The sequence below is a fragment of the Danio rerio genome, chromosome 23, assembly GCF_052040795.2.
Source record: "Danio rerio strain M-AB ecotype USA chromosome 23, GRCz13ab, whole genome shotgun sequence".
Lineage (NCBI taxonomy): Eukaryota > Metazoa > Chordata > Actinopteri > Cypriniformes > Danionidae > Danio > Danio rerio.
In genome coordinates, this window is record NC_141043.1 from 4,467,501 (window position 1) to 4,493,640 (window position 26,140).

General features: G+C 39.1%; 2 protein-coding genes and 1 long non-coding RNA gene across 5 annotated transcripts in view; 2 read left to right on the forward strand and 1 right to left on the reverse strand.

The window, feature by feature from the left end:
• The window catches only part of LOC147838138 (uncharacterized), a 10,773-nt gene extending 613 nt beyond the window's left edge, over positions 1 to 10,160 (reverse strand). Inside the window, exons 1-3 of the long non-coding RNA XR_015524206.1 lie at positions 8,023 to 10,160; positions 6,343 to 7,923; positions 1 to 154 (exon numbers count right to left, since the gene is read on the reverse strand). The exon at positions 1 to 154 is cut by the window's left edge and continues 613 nt beyond it. This is a non-coding gene — a long non-coding RNA (uncharacterized LOC147838138). The remainder of the gene's footprint in view (positions 155 to 6,342; positions 7,924 to 8,022) is intronic.
• Positions 1 to 26,140, forward strand: part of raf1a (Raf-1 proto-oncogene, serine/threonine kinase a) — a 778,989-nt gene that overhangs the window by 425,466 nt on the left and 327,383 nt on the right. The gene's annotated exons all lie outside the window — the stretch shown is intronic.
• The window catches only part of nup210 (nucleoporin 210), an 80,781-nt gene continuing 78,629 nt past the window's right edge, over positions 23,989 to 26,140 (forward strand). The window contains exon 1 of the mRNA XM_087306431.1: positions 23,989 to 24,542. Within this exon, the coding sequence (XP_087162557.1) occupies positions 24,391 to 24,542 (152 nt within the window). The 5' untranslated portion in view covers positions 23,989 to 24,390. The remainder of the gene's footprint in view (positions 24,543 to 26,140) is intronic.

Sequence of the window (26,140 nt, forward strand, 5' to 3'; positions counted from 1 at the left end):
AATATCTTTGTTGGCTAGACCTACATTGGCAATATACACTAAATGCTTTGCAGAAAAAAAGCCTGACACTATTTTCCAGGTAGAGTTACGAGTGAAGCGTTCTTCTTGGACCCAACAGGTGAAGTCTTGCTGCAGGTGACAATCGCTCAGAATCCTGAAAGAGAAACAGGTTTGCGCACAATAAAAACAGCACACAGGATGTTACATAGACAGCTTTTGGATTCAGGCCATTAACCCATTCACAACATAATTACAAAACATAGTTATTTTTAGAATAGCTTGTAAAAAGCAAAGTACTAGCAAGTCTACTTTCAGCAATATACACACATTATTAAGGCAAAGTGATGCCAGAAGGCACTGAATCAGTAACAACTGAACTAGAACTACTCCAGTATTCTAACACTCTTATATCTGCTCAGTGTTGGGCAAGCTACTTAAAAAATGTAGTGAGCTAAGCTTTAAGCTACTCTACTAAAAATGTAGCGTAACCACGCTAAAAGCTACCCCCTGGGAAATGTAGCAAGCTAAGCTAACCCTACAGAAAAATCCAGCTTAAACCAGCCTAGGCTGGTTGGCTGGTTTTAGCTGGTCGACCAGCCTGGTTTTAGAGGGGTTTTGGCCATTTCCAGGCTGGTTTCCAGCCATTTCCAGCCTGGTCTTAGCTGGCCAGGCTAGGAGATGACCAGCTAAAACCAGCTTGACCAGCCTAGCCAGGCTAGGAGTCCAGCCAAAACCAGCTATATCCAGCTTAAACCAGGCTGGTCAAGCTGGTTTTAGCTGGATTTAGCTGGTCATTTTCTAGCTTGACCAGCTAAGACCAGGCTGGAAATGACTGGAAACCAGCCTGGAAATGGCCAAAACCACTCTAAAAGCAGGCTGGTCAACAAGCTAAAACCAGCCAACCAGCCTAGGCTGGTTTAAGCTGGATTTTTCAGCAGGGAAAAGCTACATGTCAAAAGTAGCTTAGCTGCATCTAAGCTATTTTTGCCATTTTTATTTTTAAATCAAAGCAACTTAAATCCAAGTCAATCAAATATTAGAGATCAATAAAACTGTCAATGAAACATATGAGGTACAATAGTTCAGTTCAGTTATTTACTGTAAATAGTATGCTGTACTCAACAGAAACACATTATGGTATATATCAGCTAAAACAAAAAAATACAGTAAAACCAGGTGTTACATATTTAAAATACTATAGTCATTTAAAGTAGTCACACTTTACAATAGGGTTCATTAGTTAATGTTAATTAATGCATTTACTAACATGAACAAACGATGAGCAATACATTTACTACAGTATTTATTCATGTTAGTTAACGTTAGTTAATGAAAATACAGTAGTTCATTGTTAGTTCATGTTAACTCATGGTGCATTAACTAATGTTAACAAGCATGGCCTTGGATGTTAATAATGCATTAGTAAATGTTCAATTATGATTAATAAATGCTGTACATGTGTTGTTCATGATTAGATCATGTTAGTAAATGCATTAACCAATGAACCTTATTGTAAAGTGTTACCTTTAAAGTAAAGGGAAATATTTTGGAATAAGCATTATAGTGTATATATATTTACAACTCTTCATTTATAAATTACAACTCTGCTGAAAAATCCAGCTTAAACCAGCCTAGGCTGGTTGGCTGGTTTGAGCTAGTTGACCAGCCTGGTTTTAGAGGGGTTTTGGCCATTTCCAGGCTGGTTTTCATGGATCTGGTCAGGCTTGAAAATGACCAGCTGAATCCAGCTAAAACCAGCTTGACCAGCCTGGTTTAAGCTGGACATAGCTGGTTTTGGCTGGGCTTCCAGTCTGGCTTGGCTGGTCAAGCTGATTTTAGTTGGTCATCGCCCAGCCTGACCAGCTAAGACCAGGCTGGAAATGGCCAAAACCCCTCTAAAACCAGCCTGGTCGACCAGCTAAAACCAGCCAACCAGCCTAGGGTGGTTTAAGCCATTTTTTTCAGTAGGGACTACATAATGCAGTAATTTGTTTTAGATCTTACTATAATTACTAAAGTATTTTTTGAGCACAGCATCAGAAATTAAGTTATTGCATCTTAACATGTAACTCTCGAGGTATAGTCACGAAAAATCCTGCCTCAGTCACATAGATATATACATTAGATGTCGCCTGGCCCATTGTTGTTTTTTGGACGGAATGCGTCAATAGTGCCGCCATCTTGCTACAGGGTAGCGCTCCTTTGAAATGAACGCGGGACCAAGGTACAATGGAGGACTGTGGCCATCCAAAGCCAGAGATATACACATATACACATATATCTATGATCGGGAGTTTTCCTGGATGTTAGTATGTATTTTTTTTTCTAATTACAAAAATTATAATTTTACATCACTTTTCTACATTGATGGATCAGTGACCGCACTGGCATTCCTGACAAAAAGCTTGTGTTTGTGTGTACAGAAATGTACTATTCACCCTCCCTTTTAAATTTGATCTAATCATGTGCTGAAACACAGCTCCTCTCCTGCTTTCACTTCTCATACTGACGGAGGGAGCGATTGTGAATGAATCCCCCGAATGACTCTTTCACTAATATTAGCCGACAATAATACAAGTTTCTGGCAGCGGAGCATCTCGTTGTCATATTTCTTTTGCATTGTTTGCTGATTTTATTCAACAAAACTAGCATAAGCCGAGTGTTTACTGCGAGTAGGAGCTGCTTTGCCGTATGGTGAATGCAGTAAGTGACTGTCATCATCAATAACGTTACCTGATTAGCACAAAAGTTCAGAACATACAAAAACAGAAAAAAAACGTAATATTACCCATGAAATGTTCTGCCTTTGTGCTTTATTTTCTTTGTTTGCTCGTTACTACACCCGTAGACAGCGCTAAAGTCCCGCATCTTCACGTAATAACACTGTCTTGACTAGTTTGGTTGAATGACATTTGTCCTGGGAGCACTGTACCAATGTGGCGGCGCTATTGACGCATGCTCAGGGTCCCTATCCGATATCTAGTGTATATATCTATGCCTCAGTCATCTTTCCATCAAGCAAGTTTCTCGTGTTAGCCTAATTTAGCTGGCAACGTCACTGTCCAGAGGTGGCATTAACGCACCAAAAAGTTTGGTTTCAACCACCATAAAACAGAAAGAAGAAAAAATTGTCCTTCTCGCCACTGTCGCCATCATATGGATTTACTTTCATTGGCTAAACATCGGCCTCACAGCTCTGTGAATGTCGTTGCCATCACTTGCTGATCCACGATTGGTAAATGTAGCTTTGTGGATGCTACTGCGCTATTTGACTAATAAAATAGCTTTACTAATGAAAATCTATTTGATTTAGAAAGTAGCGACTGCCACAGTACTGAGAAATGTAGTTAAGCTAGTAGCGTCGCTACTGCCCAACACTCTATCTGCTGAATATGTCTCACAATCTGAAGTAGTGTTAGGGCTCTTTTATTCTCTTTTTCTTCATCCATATAAAGCTACAATGTAAAAGGGCTAGCAATAAAGTTGACACAAATGATGTATTTATCCAAATTTAAAACGGTACATTATATCAAAAGACAAACAAATATGGAACAATTATCTTAAAGATCAAAATATCACTCCTGTTACAGAAAAGTCTGAGACAGCAACAAAAGGACTAATAAACTCTCATGTCGAGGTTGTTCTCCTTCATACAGTGGAGATAAACTGCTGGATTTGAGCTCAGAGCTCGTCAGGCAGGTTTGCTGTAATTATGTGAAAAATTGCCTCAGTCCCTGGAGGCTTTGAGCCCAGCGGAGGCAGAGCTACAGTATGTGAACCGGCATGCACTTCCACTGTCACTGCTCATTTCACTGCCTCGCTCTCCTATCACACAAACAACTGAGTTCCAGTGTTTTCACATCATTCATCATTTATCTCTTCGGATTTAATGTATTTATCTACATATACACCTGTTAACATTAACTTAAAAGTGTTTATCATAGGTAATGTTGTAAACCATATTTTAAGTTTGATTATATAAGCACAAATGTCATTGTGAAATAATAATATAGGCTGAAAATGTAATATCACACATACTCATATTTACTTGTTAGACCCTTTAGTCGATTATTTCTTTGTAACTTATAAAGCAGTTTAGTAAGGTTCAACAATACTTTCTCAGACAGATGGCAGTGTTTTCAAATGGTTAATAGTTCTCTGTGCACTCGGACTCATTTTAGGTCCTGCTTGCTGTGCACTGTAAAAGTTATTGGTAATTAATATGTTAATTTCTGTATTTTGTGATTCACAAGGGTTTTCCGTTTATTTTCGGTTGTGAATTGCATTATGGGATGTGGATTTCTGCTCTTTAGAATTTTGATGTTCAACTCTACAGTTTAACAAAGTGACTTTTACTGACAATTTATTAGTTTGAAATAATATAGTGTATAAGAAATAATGCATAGAGAAATAAGTTGGAAAATAACAGAAAAGGTTTTTGTTGCGTAATATAGAACACCAAACCAGGAAATTCATTCATTCATTTTCTTGTCGGCTTAGTCCCTTTATTAATCCGTGGTCGACACAGCGAAATGAACCGCCAACTTATCCAGCAAGTTTTTATGCAGCGGATGCCCTTCCAGCCGCAACCCATTTCTGGGAAACATCCACACACACATTCACACCCACACTCATACACTATGGATAATTAAGCCTACCCAATTCACCTGTACTGCATGTCTTTGGACTATGGGGGAAACCGGAGCACCCGGAGGCAACCCACACGAACACCGGGAGAACATGCAAACTCCACACAGAAATGCCAACTGAGCCGAGGTTCGAACAAGCGACCCAGGGAATTTCTTACTGTGAGGCAACAGCACTACCTACTGCGCCACTACGTCACGCCTCCAGACAAGAAAATGTATCACTTTAAACTATTACAAATGTCAATAAAAGTCACTTTTTTCAAACTTTTCAAGGTTAAAAGATTTGCTATCAACAAATGTCCCTTACTGCAATTCAAAATAATTAGCAAATAGGGAAAAATCACAAAATACGGAAAACTGCTAATTTGCGGAAATATTTTTAATTGTGTGTGATGAACGCATGGTTGATTTAACATTGCTTGTTTACAGTGTTTGTACTACAAAAAGACTTTCAGTACATTTATGTTGTCTACAACTCAAAGGAATAGTTTTATAACACCAATTTATACTCTATTTACTCGCCCCCAAGTAGTTCCAAAACGTTATGAGTTTCTCTTTTTCAGTTGAACACTAAAGAAGATATTTTGAATATTTTGGAAATGCTACGTAGAGAAAACTTCCACTATGGGGATTTCGTTCAGAAAGCCCATCGTCTGAAAGAGCATGTAAACGGGCCAATGAAATGCCAACAGTTGGCAGCTTCAGCTTGCGCAGCTGATGCTCATTGCAATCAATTTGGCAATGTAAGCACAGCGCGTGCAAAGCTAAAGCATCCTTTTTTAGCTGAAGAGACGTTCACCTCAACAGCTAAGGGGCAGTCATTACGGCAAAGGAACACAGCATTTCCATTCCATTCTAGTAAAGCTGCGTTCACATCAGACGCGGCACGTGCGTCAAGCGCGAGTGATTTACATGTTAAGTCAATGCAAACGCGCGAAGAGACATCCTGTGGCGCGATACGCGCATATGGCGCGGCGCGAATGACGCAAATTGCGCGAATGGCGCGGGCCGAATTGAGCGTTTTGCGCGATTGACGCGCTTAACGAGCGTTTCATGCAAATCTCTCGATTATGAAAATCTGAACTTTAGCGTACATTCGCGCCGCGATAACCAATCAGAAGCTTGCTCTTTTGGGGGAGTGATTGTGACGTAGAACCTGTTGTCGGTGTTCCGAGGGAAATCCTCCAGCCTTCACCGACAACAGTTCATCAAACTCGGCTTGGCTCAGTCAGAAGCACCGCTGAAAGCCTCCGTCATCCAGGTTCAGTTTCTGGAGGAGTTTATGAGCTCACAGAGCTGGATGCACCTCTGAAAGAATGTAGTGGACTAAGACACGACCCTAAACGTATCGACGCTGTTTTTCAGCCTTCATAAATCCATGTTAGCCATTTAGCTATGAAGCTAGAGTCTTCGGGCAGACAGAAGCCCTGCCCATCACGCGAATCCGCGTCTGTTCTGATGAGAATTTGACACGCGAATGAAGCTGTGTTTGACGCGGGTATGAAGCGAGTAAACTCAAATGTTCATGCGGCTATTTACGCGCGAATAGGCCGATTTATCCGCGCGTTCCGCGTCTGGTGTGAACACAGCATAACTGCATCGTTCCCCTTCGGGAGGGGAACTTCAATGCTATGTGGATAAAACTTCCACTATGGGGAAATGTCTGGAAAATGCCATAATGATTGAATCTTACCTTGATGAGAGGTTTGCCAGGTAAGAGACAGAGTGAGTGCACCTGCATTACCAGAGGAGCAGTCTTCCTCGCTCACCACGCCAGAGGGAGGGAGCAGATCCGGATCTTCGTCAGACAATGATAGCTCACCCTCCGATGCATTGACGGTCATCTTTTCCTTGGTGTCATTGAGTGAGAGGGCCACCATGCGGGAGGATGGAACACGTCTCTCAATCGAAGCTTGGATGAAGCATGCTGAGGTGTGGGAGGTCCACGTGCTCGAGGGTGACGGATTGACCCCCACTGTCACCCTCAGATCTGCCCGAGTGAAACCGACTTGCAGGGGGACAACAGGGGTGGATTGACCTTTTGCAAAATCTTACGTGAGCCAATAAATATGCCAACGGCATAAAAAAGATGCGCTGCTCTGCCATGTTGCTCTTTTAGGCAAACTTGCTCTAATATACTAACTGCTCTTGGAGAATCGTACCAGAGACATGTCCAAGGACGAGACAATGGACCCAGCTCGACTATCGCTGCATGCATTGTAGCTTGCTCTGGGACCAGGAGAAACAGTAGCCAGCAGCTCTCTCTCGAACAAAGTCGGAGGAACAGCAAAGACTTTCAGTTGCGAGACGCCCCTGAAGTGAAAAGGTGCTGAGCGACTTGTGTCTAGCAGTCTTATACACAACTAATTGTGATTGCTGCCAGTTGTGTGCGCTGGGCGCTGCCAATTTATTGCCATTTCATTGGCCCGTTTTATTACACTTCAGATAATTGGCTTTCCGACGAAATTCCCAAAGTGAAAGTTTTCCACATAGCATTTGAGTTCCCCTTCCGCTGGGGAGCTAATAATATGGAAGTCAATGGTTACAGGTTTCCAGTTTCCTTTGTGTTCAACAGGAAAAAAGAAACTTATAAAGGTTAGTTCCAAGTGAAAGATGAGTAAATGATGACAGAATAAATTATTTGGGGTGAACTACCCCTTTAACTCACTGTTATCATGCATGCCATCTAGTGTGTGTTTCAGCTCAACCTGCAGTTGTTCACGTCTTGCAGGTTTACATGATTACAAAGTCAGTTTGAAACTCGATCACACAAGTGTCATTTAGCCTGATGTGATCTCATAACCACACATGAGGAAAAAAGAGAATCTCTTTGACCAGACAAGATACATACTTCCATGGTAGTTTTTTCCCTACAATAGAAGTCAATGGTTTAAGGTTTTTAACTCTATATCTTCTTTTATGTTCACTAGAAGTAAGACATGCATAAAGCTTTGTAACCACTTAGGAGAGAGTGAGAGACTATTTTTAATCTACATGTAAGATCATATCTAATCCCAGAAAATTCAACATCTTCACTCTCTTTACACGTCATGAGCAACATTCAGCTTGTCTTGTGTCATCTTCAGTGACGTCATGGATTACACCATGTTACTCGGTTTTAGTGTCTTGCTTCTTTCCTTGGCTGTTTTATAGTGTTTGAGTTCTTCAGTCCTGTGGAGACAAGTTTGGAGATCGCCCATAAAGGAAGCCCATATTCTGCTCAATGAGGCAAAGGAGAAAAACACGGCCCTGCAGGTAGCCATTATCCCAACTCCTGCAATGTGGAGAACAACTGAACCTGAGAAGAAGTTCAGCTTACAGCGTACACAACCAACAGATATCTTCACAATTGTTTTGGAAGCGGAACACTTACAGTAAGAGCAGGGATGAAGTCCTTATGAAGTGTCTCCTGTGTTTTTGGCTTTCAAACACTAGTTCCAGCAATGTTTAGTAAAGCATCAACTTTAAAAAATCTGTAAATTAGCATTTTTTTTTGTATTTTGTGATTTATATTTATTTTTTTTTACCAGGCTTTTGAATTACATTATGGGACCATGATATTTCTTCCAACAACTTTTAACCGTGAAAAGTTGGAAAAGTGACTTTTATTAGAGAAATTTATTTATAAACAAATTTCGAGAGGATCACATGCTTATGATTGTCCACAGCTGTTCCAACTTTAGCTAATAACTGATTATCCTATCAGATGATCCTTAACTCACTATAAATAACCAGACTTTTCTCATCTCAATATCTTCGTCTCGAAGAACACCCCTCCCACCCAACCCTACTTTCCCTCTCTTTCAAACGGGCGTCACGGTGGCCAGCGATTAGCGCTGTTGCCTCACAGCAAGAATGCCCCTTCTTTAATTCCATTCCAAACCAGACGGCATTTCTGTGCGGAGTTTGCTCGTTCTCCCTGTGGTCGGTTGGGTTTTCCCCGGGTCCTCCTGTTTCCTCAGTTCAAAAACAAGCACTCTAACAATTAATCCAAAATGTTTTAGCTAAACTCTGAGTACACCTTCAGCATCCATATCCGACACTTAGCTACAATAAGCAGGAGGGGGAGTCATCGAGATCTACCTGAGCTCAAACTCCCCTCTCGCCTTGCAATGGGAGGGAGCCCAGGGCTCGAGGATCTTATAAGCTCAGGGCTCTCTCCCGGGAAAGCACGCCAAACTAGCTTTATTATCAAATCATCAGCTAAGTGTGAACTCTTGAAACATTTTTAATAGTTTAAAGTGCAGACATCACAAGTTGGGAAAACTTATTTCCGGGGGACACAGAGATGATTTCCTGGAGGTCGCTGGAAAGTAGGTGGGGGTGGGGGATATCTGAAGAGTGGTGATACATGTGCGCACGTCGTATCTGAAGAGCAGCAGGGGCGTGTGTGTGCGATGTACCTGAAAAGCGGTGGGGGTAAGTTTCACGCGACGTACCTGAAGAGCTGGGAGGGGGGCAGTGGAGACTATTTAGGGACCGGTCGGGAGACGCACGATTTCCGGAAGATTATAATTCATTTGCGGCCATCCGGGAGTCTCTATGCATTTGTGGGAGACTCCTGACACTTCTGGGAGACTTGGGATGTCTGAAAGTGTTGCATATGGGCAGGGCCAGATTAAGAACACTTTGGGCCCTGGGGCTCTATGAGGAGCGTCGTTCATGTCTGGTGCACTCAGAAAACAATCGCCTGTCTTATCATGGCATTTGGTTTCTGATTATCAGGATGTTGTTGGCCTAGTTATAATAATATTTATACAATATATATATAGTGATATTTATACATGATCAAACCAGTGTTACTCTGCTTCAGGGATATCCAGTGGCAGAGTAACAGATCGTTAATTCATGCTCGTGCAAAGGATGAGATGGATAAAAGTTAATCAATGCATGCCCTTCTTTTACATATTTTCGTGTTGTCAGGTTCACAGTGCAAGCAGCTCCCGGGTGGAATAACTTGAGTGAACATAAAACAAAGCTTAATGAAACTTTCTTAGTCTGCTTCAACTGCACAGCACACAGCGAGCTCACATCATCCAGCATGCATGGCGAACTACACTACCCATAATACACTTTGCTACGAACTACAACTAAATAGCAGTCTTAAAGCGGCCCTCCTCCCCGTCCTCTGTTCACTTTAACTTTGTTCCGTGACTCCCCAACCCTCTTTACTTTCGTCCACGACAACCAACCCCCGGCCCTTAACTTACGTCCGCGAGACCCCTCCGCTATGCAACAGCCCACTATCCCTGCTAGTGCTTTTAAGTGAAGTTTATTTATAAACTCCTTCCGAGAGGAGCACGCGTTTATGATTGATAGGTATTATGATTCACCAATCAGATGACTCCTCAACCACTATAAATAACCAGGGTATCTTACCTCAACCATCTTCATCTTGAAGAATCCCCCCTTCCACCCCTACTCCTCCCATTTCCTTGTCAGGGCAGCACGGAGGCCTAGTGGTTAGCACCACGGCCGCACAGCAAGAATGCCACCGGCTCGGACTCTACCTGGCCAGGTTGGCATTTCTGTGTGGAGTTTGCATGTTCTCCTCGTGTTTGCGTGGGTTTTCATCGGGCTCTCCGATTTCCTCCCACAGACCAAAAACATGTAACATAAGTAAATTGACAAATCTAAATTGACAGTATAGACATTTCATACCATTTTATTCTACCTCTAACATTATCAAGCAGGGGAGTACTCGAGACCTACCTGAACTCGGACTTCCCTCTCGCCCTGCAACGAGGGGAGCCTCGGGCTCGAGGATCTCACGAGTTCAAGGCTCTCTCCCGGGACAGCATGCCAAACAAGCTTTATAATCAATCATCAGCTAAGGGCGAACTCTTGAAATACTATCAGCGATTTTTTTTATCCTGAGTATCCAAAGTAACACTTCCTTGAATGTCTTTAGGTGGCAGTCAGCTTGTCAAGTTCCCGGAAATTCCCATCTTCAAGTAGTTTTGTTGAAATGTCTTGAACCAAATGTCGAGAGTAATGAGCCTTCACACCTGAAACACCGCAAAGTAAACTCAGATCAAAGACTTGACCAAAATTAAGCATCTCTATTGAGGTTTCTAAATGAGAGAGAGTGGAAATTCCCCTGAAAAAAATCTCCACTGAGGAAAGCCTGCTCTCTAAATACATGTTTATGGATGTGGCATTTGCCATGATGAAACATGTGCCTTTAAGATTATTTTTCATACGTTTTACAGTGTCTCACTGAACTCGCTGGTATTTTTGTGTAAACAATTATCAGCAGGAAATGTCATAATGTGAAGGGTTGTCTACAGCTCTTCCTGTCTACAGCTCTTTAACAACTGAGCATGAGATCAGCAGCTTCACGTTTGTTTATTTGAATCAGTAAGAGCTTGTATAAGGAGTACCTTCAATGCGGTGTAAGTTGCTTTGCATAAAATTGTATGCTAAATTTATTCATTCATTCATTCATATTTTTTTCGGCTTAGTCCCTTTATTAATCTGGGGTCGCCACAGCGGAATGAACCGCCAACTTATCCAGCACATGTATTACGCAGCGGAGGCCCTTCCAGCCGCAACCCATCTCTGGGAAACACCCATACACACTCATTCACACTCATACACTACGGACAATTTAGCCTACCCAATTCACCTGTACCGCATGTCTTTGGACTGTAAGGGAAACCGGAGCACCTGGAGGAAACCCACGTGAGAAGGTAGAACATACAAACTCCACACAGAAACGCCAACTGACGCAGCCGAGGCTCGAACCAGCGACCTTCTTGCTGTGAGTTGACAGCACTACCTAATGCGTTGGTGTGGCCAGAGGTATCTGAGAACACATTCTGGAACTGACTGATCAGATGTCTTAGCTCCGTCTTCTGGGTTGTGGACAGCTCTGTGTTGGTGTCCGCCACCATGGGTTTGGTAAGTGCAAGGGTGACTAGTGACTTGTGGTAGGTGACCCATCCAATAGCCAATTGCTGCACAATCCTCACTAAATCTCCTGATTGCGCTCGGGCGGGATGGCAGGGTATATATTTCTACTCATTGAACATCTGCAAGGCAGGTGAGAGGCTTACTGATTACAGTCCAAAAACTATCCAAAACCCGCTGAGATGGCATGTTCTTGGGATATCACATCCGTTTTGTAAGGGAACACCTGGGTTGGCGGGCACGCCGTTGCAAAACCGCCCAATCTGGCAACACTGCCCAGGCTCATTCTGAAAACGTACCCCCATATACAATTCTGGAGAACGCAACATACATCCCAGGGGGTACGTTGTTTTGCAGTTTTTGTTTTCGTGAATCCACCAGAGTTCGCTGTGTATGCTTTTTGAGATCTCAATTTCTCTTGCGAGTGCCATTCGCGCCTGCAATTCTCACGTAAACCCACCAGAGGCTGCTGTTGACTGAATAACTGACCCATAGATTGATTGACCCACCCTTCTCCTTCCCTAAACCCAACCAATTTTATTGATTTACCCGCCCAGCCACTTCCCTAAACCCAACCAACAATTTTGGACTAGGGTTAGGGATGACATTATGTGAGCACATTAAAAAGCATTGGATGCAGCTCGGATTGCAGCCCAGGTCTTCCCTTACAAAACGGATGTGATATCCCAAGAACATGCCATTTCAGCGTGTTTTGGATAGGTTTTGGGCTGGAATCAGTCAGCTACATCTGGCAACACTGAGCCTAAGGTTTCCAACACAGGGGGGCATTGGAGCGGGCCCTTGCTAATGTCTCAGGGGCCCCTATAAATGTAACTCTATATACAATTCTGGAGAACGCAAAATGCATCCCAGGGGGTACGTTGTTTTGCAGTTTTTGTTTTCGTGAATCCACCAGAGTTCGCTGTGTATGCTTTTTGAGATCTCAGTTTCTCTTGCGAGTGCCATTCGCGCCTGCTGTTCTCATGTAAACCCACCAGAGGCCTCTGTTGACTGTCTGACTGACTGATAAATCGACTGACCCACCCTTCTCCTTCCCTAAACCCAACCAATTTTATTGATCGACCCACCCACCCACTTCCCTAAACCCAACCAACAATTCTGGAATAGGGTTAGGGATGAGGTTATGTGAGCATTGGAAAAAAAAGCATTGGATGCAGCTCGGATTGCACTGCAACAGGTTTGCAGAAAAAAGATATTAGTGTAGCATAACATAGTGAATGTATTTCTGCACACACACTATAATTTGTTGTTAGATCTTCACATAAAAGTCAGAAACTGCACAGGCTAAAGAGTTAATGGTGCCAACTGATGATCAACAGTAAAATTCTCCCTCTTCCCAAAAGGGAAAACCAGCAACTATCAAGAATGCCTGATTATTTGGTGTCATGGCTTTGCGATCAAAAAATGCTGTTATAATGGATGTCACTGAAGCAAAAACAGCCAATAACATAACAAAAGGATAGTCAGTTTGAACAGTGAACAAACAACAACTTTAAGCAGACCTGTAAAGTCTATAATCTATTTGCAGGACAATACTGTCAGCAGGAACCACACATACAGTGTCATTGAGTTTTCTTCTACAGTACATGAAGTCTCTGCTGTGCAAGATAAGAAACCTGAGTGTCAAACCACTCTTATATTGTTGACACACGGCCGCTGACTGTGAAAGACTCGAATGTGGGACTCTTATCAGTTCTGAACACAATCTCGTGTCTAAGAGAAGCAACGAAGATGAACTCAGATCAGCTTTTCCTGTGCAGATCCTAAACAGAAAAGACAAATGAACTGTTCTGAGATCAGCAGGACTCAGGTTTGATGGATGTACCGCGTGATGTGAGATTGTGAGTGAATGTGGAACTGTTCTGAGATCAGCGCACCGTGTGTTGGTTCATGAAGTAAAGCTACACAGTGATGCGGCTACATTCCATGAGCGTTATGATGTGAAACAGCAAAGCACAGGGAAACAATGATCACATTCATCACATTCATCCGTCATTTTCCTCTCCTTTTATCTCACGCGTTCTCCCTCCCCTTTCATGAGATTTTACCTGCACCTCAACCGAAGGTGGCCCTTTGAAGAGGCGATACTGACACCGGACTAGACCTGCCAACCCTCGCGGCCTGTAATGTCACGTAGATCAAACACTTACAGTGGCACCTCAAGTATTCCCCATAGTCTGAATGTCAAATTAGCGCCATTAGTTTTTAAAATGTCAAGCAAAAACATTCGACAAAGTGATTAAGAGTTTAAAAACAATAGTAATTATATCCCAGCCTGATCTCACAAGGAAACGTGACTATTTTACATTTAGTCAGTTTAGTGGCTAACTTGTTTGAATTTCTACGAGTTTATTAAGGGTGTCAGGATCCTCCGAATCCTTGATTTGATTACATTTTTGATTCTAAATTCACGGTTCGATTCGATTTTCGATTATGAATATTTAATTAATTAATAACGAATTCATTATTTGTGGCCTACCGTTTAAACTACCTGACCTGCATGGTCTTTGTTTTACCCATAAACAAATCATACAGTAAATGAATAAAGGCAAGATACACACATAATGACCAGCTGTCAATCACTTTTTCTGCGGGACTCATGAATAGGCAGTGATCTGTGTCGTTATAATGGCGTCAGTAAAAAAGACGCACAACCAACAGGAACCAGCCAACAGTATCTGAGGTGTTCGCTAAAATGATTAAGTACAAGTGAGTGAAAGATTGAAGCAGTCTATTGACCCGCTGACTGCCTGGACCCGCTGTCTCGAGCGCATGACTGTGTGTGCGTCTGTGTCTGTGTGTGAATGAGTGAGTGTGGTCATGTGATGTGCGTTTGCAGCGGTAGTGAGGAAGGAGGGCTGCTCAGAAATGCTACACGCCAGTGTGGATGTGGATCATTGTCGTTCTAATATGGGATTTAAAAACAAAGACCTATTAGTGTAAGTAAGTAAGTAAGTAAGTAAAGTTTATTTATAAAGCACATTTACTTCAGTTTGGCACTGACCAAAGTGCTGAACAAAACCATAGCACACACTCTAAAAGAGTAAAAGATAACAATAAAAGTAATAATAGGAATAAAAGTATTACAGCAACAACCACAATAAAGATTAAAAGCCTGGGAATGCAATAGAATAAAAATGTGTCTTAAGTCTGGACTTAAAAATAGAGAGAGAAGAAGCACTTGTAATATCCGGTGGTAGCTGGTTCCACAAACGAGGAGCAGCGACTGCAAAGGCTCTATCACCTTTCAGTTTAACTCGTGACCGAGGAACTTGAAGTAAAATTTTATTTGAGGACCTAAGAGACTGAGGAGTTGACTGTAAGTTAATAAGCCTGAGTAAACAGGGCCTGAGTGTGTACTTTTTGCGAGCGGGTTTGCAACAAAGGCGGGGTAGAGGATCGCGATGCGCCCATCGTCTATTGGCCCAACCCTAATACATACATAGCAGAGCTTGCAAACTGTGTTTTTTTTTTTTGTCGACAACACGAACGTTGTCAACATAACTCACTGGAAGTCCAAAATACTTCCACACCAGCGACTTCATTGAAAGAGGAGAGGGTTTAAGCTCTGTCGACGGGTCTCCTGCGTCTGCAGTTTAACAAGCACTTCAACAAGCCTGTTTTTTCCGGCTTGGCAAGCCAAGCTGACGTGACATGGGGGCGTGGCAGCAACGACGATTCCATTTTTTGATTCGATAATCGAAATTGAACATAAATTTCAATCGATTTCGATTTCAAATCGAAATCGTGACACCCTTAGAGTTTAGTCATAGAAAAATAGGATTTTTAAAAGGAGGCGTGGCACCAAACCCCACCCCTAAACACAGCTATCAATGGGGGATGAGCAAACCGTACTCAATTGTACAAATGATATCGTACTAATTCATACGAATTAGTCACTATATCAAAAAGTTACACGTCGCCACTCTATAATACATTAGTATATTTTAATAACAAACAATTAAATAGCACATCTTTGCATATTAGCATATTATCCCGCATAGCAAAATTTCTCTGGCCCACACAATCAGGTTATGCTTGGCCCACATGCCGCAGTGAATTACAGTACATTACTGGACCAAATCTGGCTTCCAGACAAGAGCCAAACACGGACCATATCTGGGCCAAGTCTCAGCCAATAACTCATAACTGGGCCTGAACTGGGCCAGATAGATTGGTGTGTCACGATTGCAATGAAATCGATAAACCCAAGAAGCGTTGCGCTTTAGGCACACTATGGGCATGCTTTTTCTCAAAGTGACCTGATAGGTAGAATTTTTTTTCTTTACTCAAATTATTTTAATGTATTTCCCTGCTGAAAAATCCAGCTTAAACCAGCCTAGGCTGGTTGGCTGGTTTTAGCTGGTCAACCAGGCTGGTTTTAGAGGGGATTTGGCCATTTCCAGCCTGGTCTTAGCTGGTCAGGCTGGAAAATGACCAGCTAAATCCAGCTAAAACCAGCTTGACCAGCCTGGTTTTGGCTGGTCTCCCAGCCTGGCTAGGCTGGTCAATCTGGTTTTAGCTGGTCATCTCCCAGCCTGACCAGCTAAGACCAGGCTGGAAATGGCTGGAAACCAGCCTGGAAATGGCCAAAACCCCTCTAAAACCAGCCTGGTTGACCAGCTAAAACCAGCCAACCAGCCTAGGCTGGTTTAAGCTGGATTTTTCAGCAGGGTTTAAATGTGGGTCAAGACTGGCCAAACTCACCTGGCCCACATATCATTTTTAAATCTGGGCAAAATACTATGTTTTACATCTGGCCCAAATCTTGTGTGCTGCCTTAAAGACGGTGCCACCTCTGCCAAACCCTGGCCATGTTTGGCCCACATGTTGTATGCTAGTTTGCACACGTTTCTGGCACACACAATGTAGGTAAACCATATATGGTTACGACGAATGTTAATGTTATTAACATCTTCTTGAACATCGTCATCGATATATTTTGATATATATGGTTAATAAACATTGTACACAATAAACAACAGTGTCTATTTCACAAATATTATGATCAAGACGCGCAAATAGGGAGTATTTCCGATCGCCATTCAATATAATAGACTGAACAGTTTTCTATCAGTCATCATAGATGATCAGTCATTATTATCTGACAGAGTCATTTTAGCAGATACTCATTTGCTGGCCTTGCTAAACGATCTAAATTGGACAGGTTTAATTTATATAATGGATTCATTTATAACGAAGAAAATAATAGCAAGTTAATATAGGCAATAATACATTTTATATGTAATAAAAATATTTTTACATGCCATAAATGTATAAGACTATATTAATATTTTACTCAAGCTATTAAATAGTGTGTATTTGCTTATTTTTCTAGTAAGCAATGTATTGTTTATAACCCAAAATTTAGCAACAGAAACAAAATAACTATTAATAATTAATTAAAAAGAAATAATATTAAGTAGCTGTAACAGTTTAGTAAAAGATAGTAGTTTATAATCAAATAATCAGTTAAGATAATCAGTTTATAACTATATTATACATTGTTCACATGATTAACTATAGTAATTTATTTTAATGTGACACATTGTTGTTTGCTTTTTATATTTTACAACAAAGTGATTTTAACCAAGTATGATTAGATTAAGATCCTGAATTAGTTTATTACACTTAATCCTACAATTAGGCGGTCTATATATGTTTTCTTTGTTTATCTGGACACGTGAATAAAGTCATAAGTGTTTAACCAATTATTTAACAAGATGTTAAAATAATTGTTACGATATGATAATAATGACTGAAATAGGAAATCATATCTGTGAAATTTAATAGGTGGCGATAATGCTAAAGAGTTAGTTAGTTACCATATATGGTTTGCCCTAATCGTGTGTGCTAGATTGTGTGTGGCTGAAATGTGTGTGGTTCTGCGGGCCTGCAGCTCGCTTCAGTTGGAAGTAACGTTACATGAACATACTGAAATAATAGTCTCTGCTACTTCCGGTTCATTTTAATAAAAAGTGTTTAGTTGACTTTATTTAAACCCATCAACTTGTCATTTTTAAGGCAACGAGTTTACTCACTTTTTTAATGTCGCTGGAAAAAGCTCATATTTGTTATGCAGTCTATATTGCTGTGTGAAAAGTACACAAAAAATCAGTGGATGAAATCAGAGTTGAATCAGGGATGTCGTTACTAAATCAGAACTCCACAGGTGAACCAGTATATGTTTCATATAGAACCTGCATGTCTGCTTAGATGTGCTATGAATGACCCTGATATGAAAATGTGCAATCCTGGAATCTTGTAAACAATCTTCAAAATATGAGTATAGGTATAACAAAAACCATCATCGCCCTTTACTGAAGCACAGCACCACCTGGTGGTACCGCAGAAGAATAAGGTCTAGTGGAGGCTGTACATTACTTGAACTGATTCAAAGCTGCAAAATTAAACTATTATCAATAAGGCAATGTGATTAACATGTAAACCTTTATATAAATGCAACCGATCCTGTTTTATATGTTTTATGAGCTCAAATTCATTTAGTGGATTAGTGTTGCCTCAAACACCCACACAAACCTAATAAATACAGTGCTCTGAGTCAGCATAATTGAGTACACCCCATTATAAAAATGAATATTTTAGCGATTTCTCAGTGAATATAGGCAATTTATTTTGGTGCGTTTAAACAAAGCAGATTTATTAAATAGATATATTTATTAATATAATATTTTAATAACCAAACATATTTAGGAATTGAAAGATAATACAATTAAATTCAAGCAAAATATTGAAAAAAAAAATTACAGCCTACAAAACTACATTTTTCTTTCTTTTTTTTTTTGCTTATCTTGATTTTTCCTCTTTTTTTAAATTTGTATTTAATATTTTTCTATAACATATACATTTCGGGCGACGCAGTGGCACAGTATGTAGTGCTGTCGCCTCACAAATACAACATATAAAAATTCAGATTTATTAAATTGCAATGCATCCGGAAAGTATTGATAGCGCTTTATCTTTTCCACAATTTTTTATGTTACAGCCTTATTCCAAAATAGATTAAATTCATTTATTCCCTCAAAATTCTACACACAATACCCCATAATGACAATGTGAAAAAAGAGATTTTGAAATTTTTGCAAATTTATTAAAAATAAAAAACCTGAAAAATCACATGTACATCAGTGTTCACAGCCTTTGCCATGAAGCTCTAAGTTGAGCTCAGGTACATTCTGTTTCACTGATCATTCTTGAGATGTTTCAGCAGCTTCATTGGAGTTCACCTGTGCTAAACTCAGTTGATTGGACATAATTTGAAAAGGCAGACACCTGTCTATATAAGGTCCCAGGGTTGACAGTGCATGCCAAAGCACAAACCAAGCATGAAGACAAAGGAATTGTCTGTAGACCTCCGAGACAGGATTGTTTCTAGGCACAAGGCTGGGGAAGGGTAGAGAAAAAATTCTGTGGCTCTGAAAGTTCCAATGAGCACAGCGGCCTCCATCATCCGTAAGTGGAACCACCAGGACTCTTCCTAGAGCTGGCCGGCCATCTAAGCTGAGTGATCAGGAAGAAGGGCCTTAGTCAGGGAGGTGATCAATATCTTGATAGATAGAGCTCCAGTGTTCTTCTGTAGAGAGAGGAGAACCCTACAGAAGGACAACCATCTGTGCAGCAATCCACCAATCAGGCCTGTATGGTAGAGTGGCCAAACGAAAGCCACACCCTGCCTGGAGTTTGCCAAGAGACATCTGAAGGACTCTCAAACCATAAGAAACAAAACTCTCTGGTCTGATAAGACTAAAATTGAACTCTTTGGGGTAAATGCCAGGCGTTACGTTTAGAGAAAACCAGGCAGCTCTCATCACCAGGCTAATAGCATCCCTACAGTGAAGCATGGTGGTGGCAGCATCATGCTGTGGGGATGTTTTTCAGCAGCAGGAACTGGAAGAGTAGTCAGGATAGAGGGAAAGATGAATGCAGCAATGTACAGAGACATCCTGAATGAAAACCTGCTTCAGAGTGCTCTTGACCTCAGACTGGGGCAACTGTTTATCCTCCAGCAGGACAATAACCCAAAGCACACCGCCAAATTATGAATGGAGTGGCCTCACAGCAACTCGGTGAATGTCCTTGAGTGGCCCAGCCAGAGCCCAGACCCGAATCCTATTGATAATCTCTGGAGAGATCTGAAAATGGCTGTACACCGTCGCTTCCCATCCAACCTGATAGAGCTTGAGAGGTACTGCAAAGAGGAATGGGCAAAAATTACCAAAGGCAGGTGTGTCAAGCTTGTGTGATCATATTCAGAAAGACTTGAGGCTGTAATCGCTGCCAAAGGGGCATCAACGCAAAGGCTGTGAACACTGATGTGCATGTTTTCAGGTCTTTTATTTTTAATAAATTTGCAACAATTTCAAAAAATCTTTTTCCACATTGCCATTATGGGGGGTTATGTGTAGAATTTTGAGGAAATAAATGAATTTAATCCATTTTGGAATAAGGCTGTAACATAAAACAATGTGAAAAAAAGTGAAGCACTATCAATACTTTCCGGATGCACTGTACAATTGTCAATAATTCAAATAAACACTATTCAAATTTAGATTGTTTTGGCATTTTATTAGCTCCCAGTGTAAAATCCTGCATTTTTAGTCTATTCTGATAAACACTGTAAAAAAAACACTGCATTCCATTCAATTTCTTTTTGTTGTCCCAACACAAATCGATAAAGTTAACCTAATTGTTTTCACAAATGTAAGCGGATTTAACATGAAACAATTAAGTTGTCCCAAAACAAACCCAAGAATTGTGTTGATTCAGCTCATTTTAGACAAGTAGCTTGAACAAACAGCAAACATCATTCTTTTGAGTGAAGGAGAAAATCAAAAGGAATTGCAAATCTGTATTTGGGACACATCTTAGGGTGGAAATGTTTAGGGATCAAAGTTATGCTGTCCTACGTCTAGATAAAAACACTATAGTATCATAGGCATATAATTCAAGCCTCATCACGCAGATCCCCGCTCTGTGGTTTGACTTCTTGAAATGAGAGACACTTTACGCAGTTGCTTTAGGGAAAACAAATATGCATCCTACAGAAGCGGAGATCTTTTTGGAAGGAGTACACAGGATAGTGTCACCCAACCTGTAGGGGGGAAAAGATGAAGAAAATAATAGTTAGAATGCGGTTTCTGTGGTATGCGGCCGTGAAAGATCTGCCTGTTGTGTCTTGCAAAAGTCAGTTTCTGAAATATGACAGTTTGTCTAATATATGCAAACCCTGCATGCATGTGCAGGGTCACATCTACAGAATAGTCACATTTTGGTGTCGGGTTTTTTGTTCCTAATGTATAGACAGACGGACTGCTGAAGTAGATTTGTTTCGTATTTAACCCTTTCAGTGTCTTGGATGACAGTGATGTCAATAGGTGCTCAAGCTAAATTGCTCCGAGCTGTGTTTAATTCATATGGTAAGCTCACACACTCTTGTACAACTATCTTTATGGGTACTTCCCATCAGGGTGCAAATTATACATTGACGATCAAGGGGGTCAACTTTTTCGGTAATATTTGTGTGAAACATGCTTAAAGTAATCAAATGTATGTATTTATTTCTACTATATCTCACTTTTTAATAAATTGTTTTTAAGTTTTCAGTGTTTTGAGAGATATTTAGTGTATTCTGTCATAAAGTATACCCTGATTTGCCATTTCAGAGGTTACTGTAGGTCAAACTATAAACTGCAGCAATTTTACTTTACTTTTAGGCTGTATAAAGAAACAAACAGCTTTTTTTTTTTTTTTTACAAAAAAGTGTCTATCGGTGATGTACAGTTGAAGTCAGAATTATTAGCCCCCCTGAATTATTATAATAATAATAATAATAATTTTTATTTATATAGCGCCTTTCCAGAGCTCAAGGACACTTTACAAGGAATGCAACAAAAGGATAAACAAACATACATGAGGTCAAATATAACAAACATGAATAACACAATCGAAACCTAAGAGACATATGAACAGGATAGTGGTGGATCAGATTAAGTGGTCAGTTTGGTAGATCAGATGCAAAGCATTCAGAAAATAAGTGAGTCTTAAGTAAGGATTTGAATTCAGAGATATTATTAGCAGAGCGAAGTGAGTGTGGTAGAGAGTTCCAGAGTTTGGGTGCAATTCAGCTCCCATGTTTCCCCAATTTCTGTTTAACTGAGAGAAGATTTTTTCAAGACATTTCTAAACATAATAGTTTTAATAACTCATGATGACAATACATAATATTTGCCTAGATATTTTTCAAAACACTTCTATACTGCTTAAAGTGATATTTAAAGGCTTAACTAGGGTAACTAGGTATGTTAGGGTAATTAGGCAAGTTATTTTAACGATGGTTTATTCTGTAGACTACTGAAAAAAAAAATTGCCTCGGCTGGGTCAGTTGGCGTTTCTGTGTGGAGTTTGCATGCTCTCCCTGTGTTTGCGTGGGTTTCCTCCGGGTGCTCCGGTTTCCCCCACAGTCCAAAGACATGCGCTATAGGTGAATTGGGTATGACAAATTGTCCGTTGTGCATGAGTGTGTGAATGAGTGTGTATGGATGTTTTCCAGAGGTGGGTTGCAGCTGGAAGGGCATCCGCTGCATAAAGCATGTTCTGGATAAGTTGGCGGTTCATTCCGCTGTGGCGACCCCAGATTAATAAATGGATTATAACTCCAGCTAGCAGAGGGGGGGTTCCAGTAATGCTCATTAGGGAGAGGGTGGACAGGAGAATCTGACGATTCATCATATCAAAATCAGAGGATATTACCGGTAAAAAAAAAACCCTGATTATTTGCACGTTGCTTTGGCAAATCCACAGTGTAACATTCAAAGCTTGTAGTGTTTGCTCCACCTGGTGTCATGTTTTTAAAAAGACAGCTTCTTTTCGACATATGTTAGTTCTCATCTTGACCCTGTCTCTATTTCTTGTGAGTTGTTATGTTATTCATAAAATATAAAGAAAAAATGGGTCATCCTTCGCCAATGCTTTATTTTTTTAGTCAAACATATTTTACTTTTCATCAGGAATTTGATAGACCCTCCAGAATTTTGTGATTCTGAAATTACAGATATTAATGTCAAAATTAATAAATTGTTGCAAAACTCAGATGAGCTTGCCATTTTTATAAATTGCTGCAGATTACTGCCCATGGATTGTTTGTCGGTGCATCACGTGACATTATTATATAGTAACTAAAAACCTAAAACTTTAAAATAAAACAAATAAAAATAAATTAGGATTTACAATTTAAATCCTATTAAATCCATTTACTTTGGTTGCAGTTGATTGTGTTTTGGCTTAGCACAAAGTTAAAAATAATTCCATGTTAACCATATACAATAAATAAAGCTGAAAATTTACTAAAACATTCATGTTGTTTTAAACCTGGACGATTTTACTTAATTTATTTTGAAGATGTAGGCTAACAAAATAGGGGTTGCAATAACATTCAGTATATATATAACATTCAGTATATATATATAACATTCAGTATATATATATATAACATTCAGTATATATATATAACATTCAGTATATATATATAACATTCAGTATATATATATAACATTCAGTATATATATATATATATATATATATATATATATATATATATAACATTCAGTATATATATATATATATATATATATATATATATATATATATATATATATATATATATATATATATATATATATATAACATTCAGTATGTATATATATATATATAACATTCAGTATATATATATATATATATATATATATAACATTCAGTATATATATATATATATATAACATTCAGTATATATATATATATATATATATATATATATATATATATATATATATATATAACATTCAGTATGTATATATATATAACATTCAGTATGTATATATATATATAACATTCAGTATATATATATATATATATAACATTCAGTATATATATATATATATATATATATATATATATATATATATATATATATATATATATATATATATATATATATGAATACTTTTTAAATAATATATTTAATTATACATACTTTATATACAATTTAATAAATTAAAAAAAAGAATATATATAGGTTTTGCGTTGGTGTATATTTATTAAATACAGTTTGATTTGTAATGTGATAAATAATGAACATAGCCTACTTAGTATAATAATAAAATACAATTTAATGGGTTGTTTAACTAATACTAGGTATAATTTCTGTTTTTACATTACTGTTATGGGTGGGGTTGGGCTGGAGCTTAATAAAATACAATTATTGTGTAATTTAACAACTAAAACAATTCTAACTTGTTAGCTAGAAGCTGCATCACTTCTAGCAAAACCCCTACGCTGTTGCTTTAAGGAAACTCGTCACTTTTCAGAATGACGGAGCACATGTCCCAGCATGCATCGCTCCGCCTCAGTAGTAACCTACGGCGGGTATTTCCACGCTACTATGTTTTGCGTTCAAACATGCGTATATTTTGAACGCTCCGCATGAAGTTAATGTGTTTTTACGGTCTTTTATTTTGAGTGTGTTCGTTCCTGTTTGAAATCTTGAAGCACTGACTTAGTGAAGAGTGAGACAGACAATAATGAAAGTAACAGACCCGGCTACAGTGCCCGCGCTGCTCGTGAACTGTGCGCTGAGCGCGTGCTCAGGTCTGGACATCACCGCTGTCACTCTGTGAGGGATGTGGCGGGAGCTTTATATCATTCTGCAGGAAACCGGCACGCGCACAAGCTACCCTCGCAGACTAATTTCATAACCATAACCTGTGAATATAGTTAGTGTTAATCTGTAAGTATGGAGAAGGTCGGTCTGCTCGTGCTGCTCTTTATCCTGACGTCCAGTTTGACAAACGCCGCCAAACTCAACATACCTAAAGTTTTATTACCTCTCGCCAGAAGCACAAAAATTAATTTTACACTGGAAGCAACTGAGGGATGTTATCGATGGTAAGTACACGGAATATATCTTTATATGTTTATTTATTATCGTTATTAGGATGTACTAATATATCGTGTGTTATGAATAGACGTGTCACGTGACAGAAGTTGAGTACCTGCAGCAGTGATAACATGGTGCCTTATGAATTATTAAGAGGACTTGTCATATGCAACAATAAAATTGTTATAACGATGAATTCAGAAATTCAAGCACGTGGTGCTGCTGTGAGAGAGGATGTGATGCTTGTTCTGCTTTAGCTGCTATAAATGACAAAATGGAAAAAATACATTTTATTTTTATTATTTATTTATTTTTATTTTATTAAAAAAATAAAAAAATAATAAAAAAAACTGTTAATTCCCCAGAATTAACATCTAGTAGGACATCTAGTAGGCTTCTTCCGGTGACACATTTTCTTTCTATGATTGATCGTTCAAGCTTTTGTCACTGTATACAAAATTATGACAATATTGATCTAAACTGTGAATAAGATTACTTAAATGTGTCACCAAAAATACTTGGTGTCTTACTTTTTGTATACATATTTAGAATAATAAATGTATAAACTAATTAAATTGCAAAAGGGTTATACAATAGGTCACATTTTATGATAAATGCTCATTAGTAAACATTAGCTAGTGCATTAAATTCAACAGTGAGAAATAGCCATAGTATAGTTATATGATACATTTCTAAAAAAAAACAAACAAACAAAAGTTTATTACTCATTAACTCGACTATGACTTTTGATTTGAATGCTTTATTAGGCATTAGTTACCATCACTTAATTTTAATTCATCTTTATTTCTGTAGTGCTTACAGTGTAGATTGTGTCCAATTAGCTTGGAATAGATGAAAAAAAGAAAGTAAAAGCCATAATATTTCAATCATCACGTAAGATTATATGCTAGTAGCTTATAGTTGTAATTACATTGACTTTATTTGAATTGAACGGATGTTAACAAATGCACCAATGGCCAATAAATGAGCACATAATTGTCAATGTCGTAGGCTAGATTAGCATGTACATATGTTCATGTTTGAATATTAAACACAGATTAGGTCAGGGGTCACCAACATGTAGCCCGCGAGGATTACATGAGTTGGCCGTGGACCTGTTATAAAATTAGCTTACCAAAGCACCACATACCAGTAAGCTGCATCCAATTTTTTTTGTAGCTATTCTTTTTAAATCACACTTGCATTGGTTGATATTTATCTGTTTCCAATCATTGTTGACAACTGTTGTGAGAAATCATTAACGTGATCAGTGTCTTCACATAGATGAATATCATTAATTATTAATAACATATAATTAAAAGTAAATTGAGCAAATGTGTTATTTGGAAGTGTGTTTCAAACTGGTAGTCCTTCACATTAAACAATACCCAAGAAGTAGCTCTCAGTTTCCAAAAGGTTGGTGACCCCTGGATTAGGTCTTTAAGCATTTGGTGCTGTCGTGACTGCCAAATAGCACAATATGAATATTATTTTTAAAAAGCTTGTTCAAAGATTACATAATAAATAATTATTTGTGTTATTGATATTGGTATTGAGTGTAGATTGTGTCCAATCAGCTTGGAATAGATGAAGAAAAGAAAGTAAA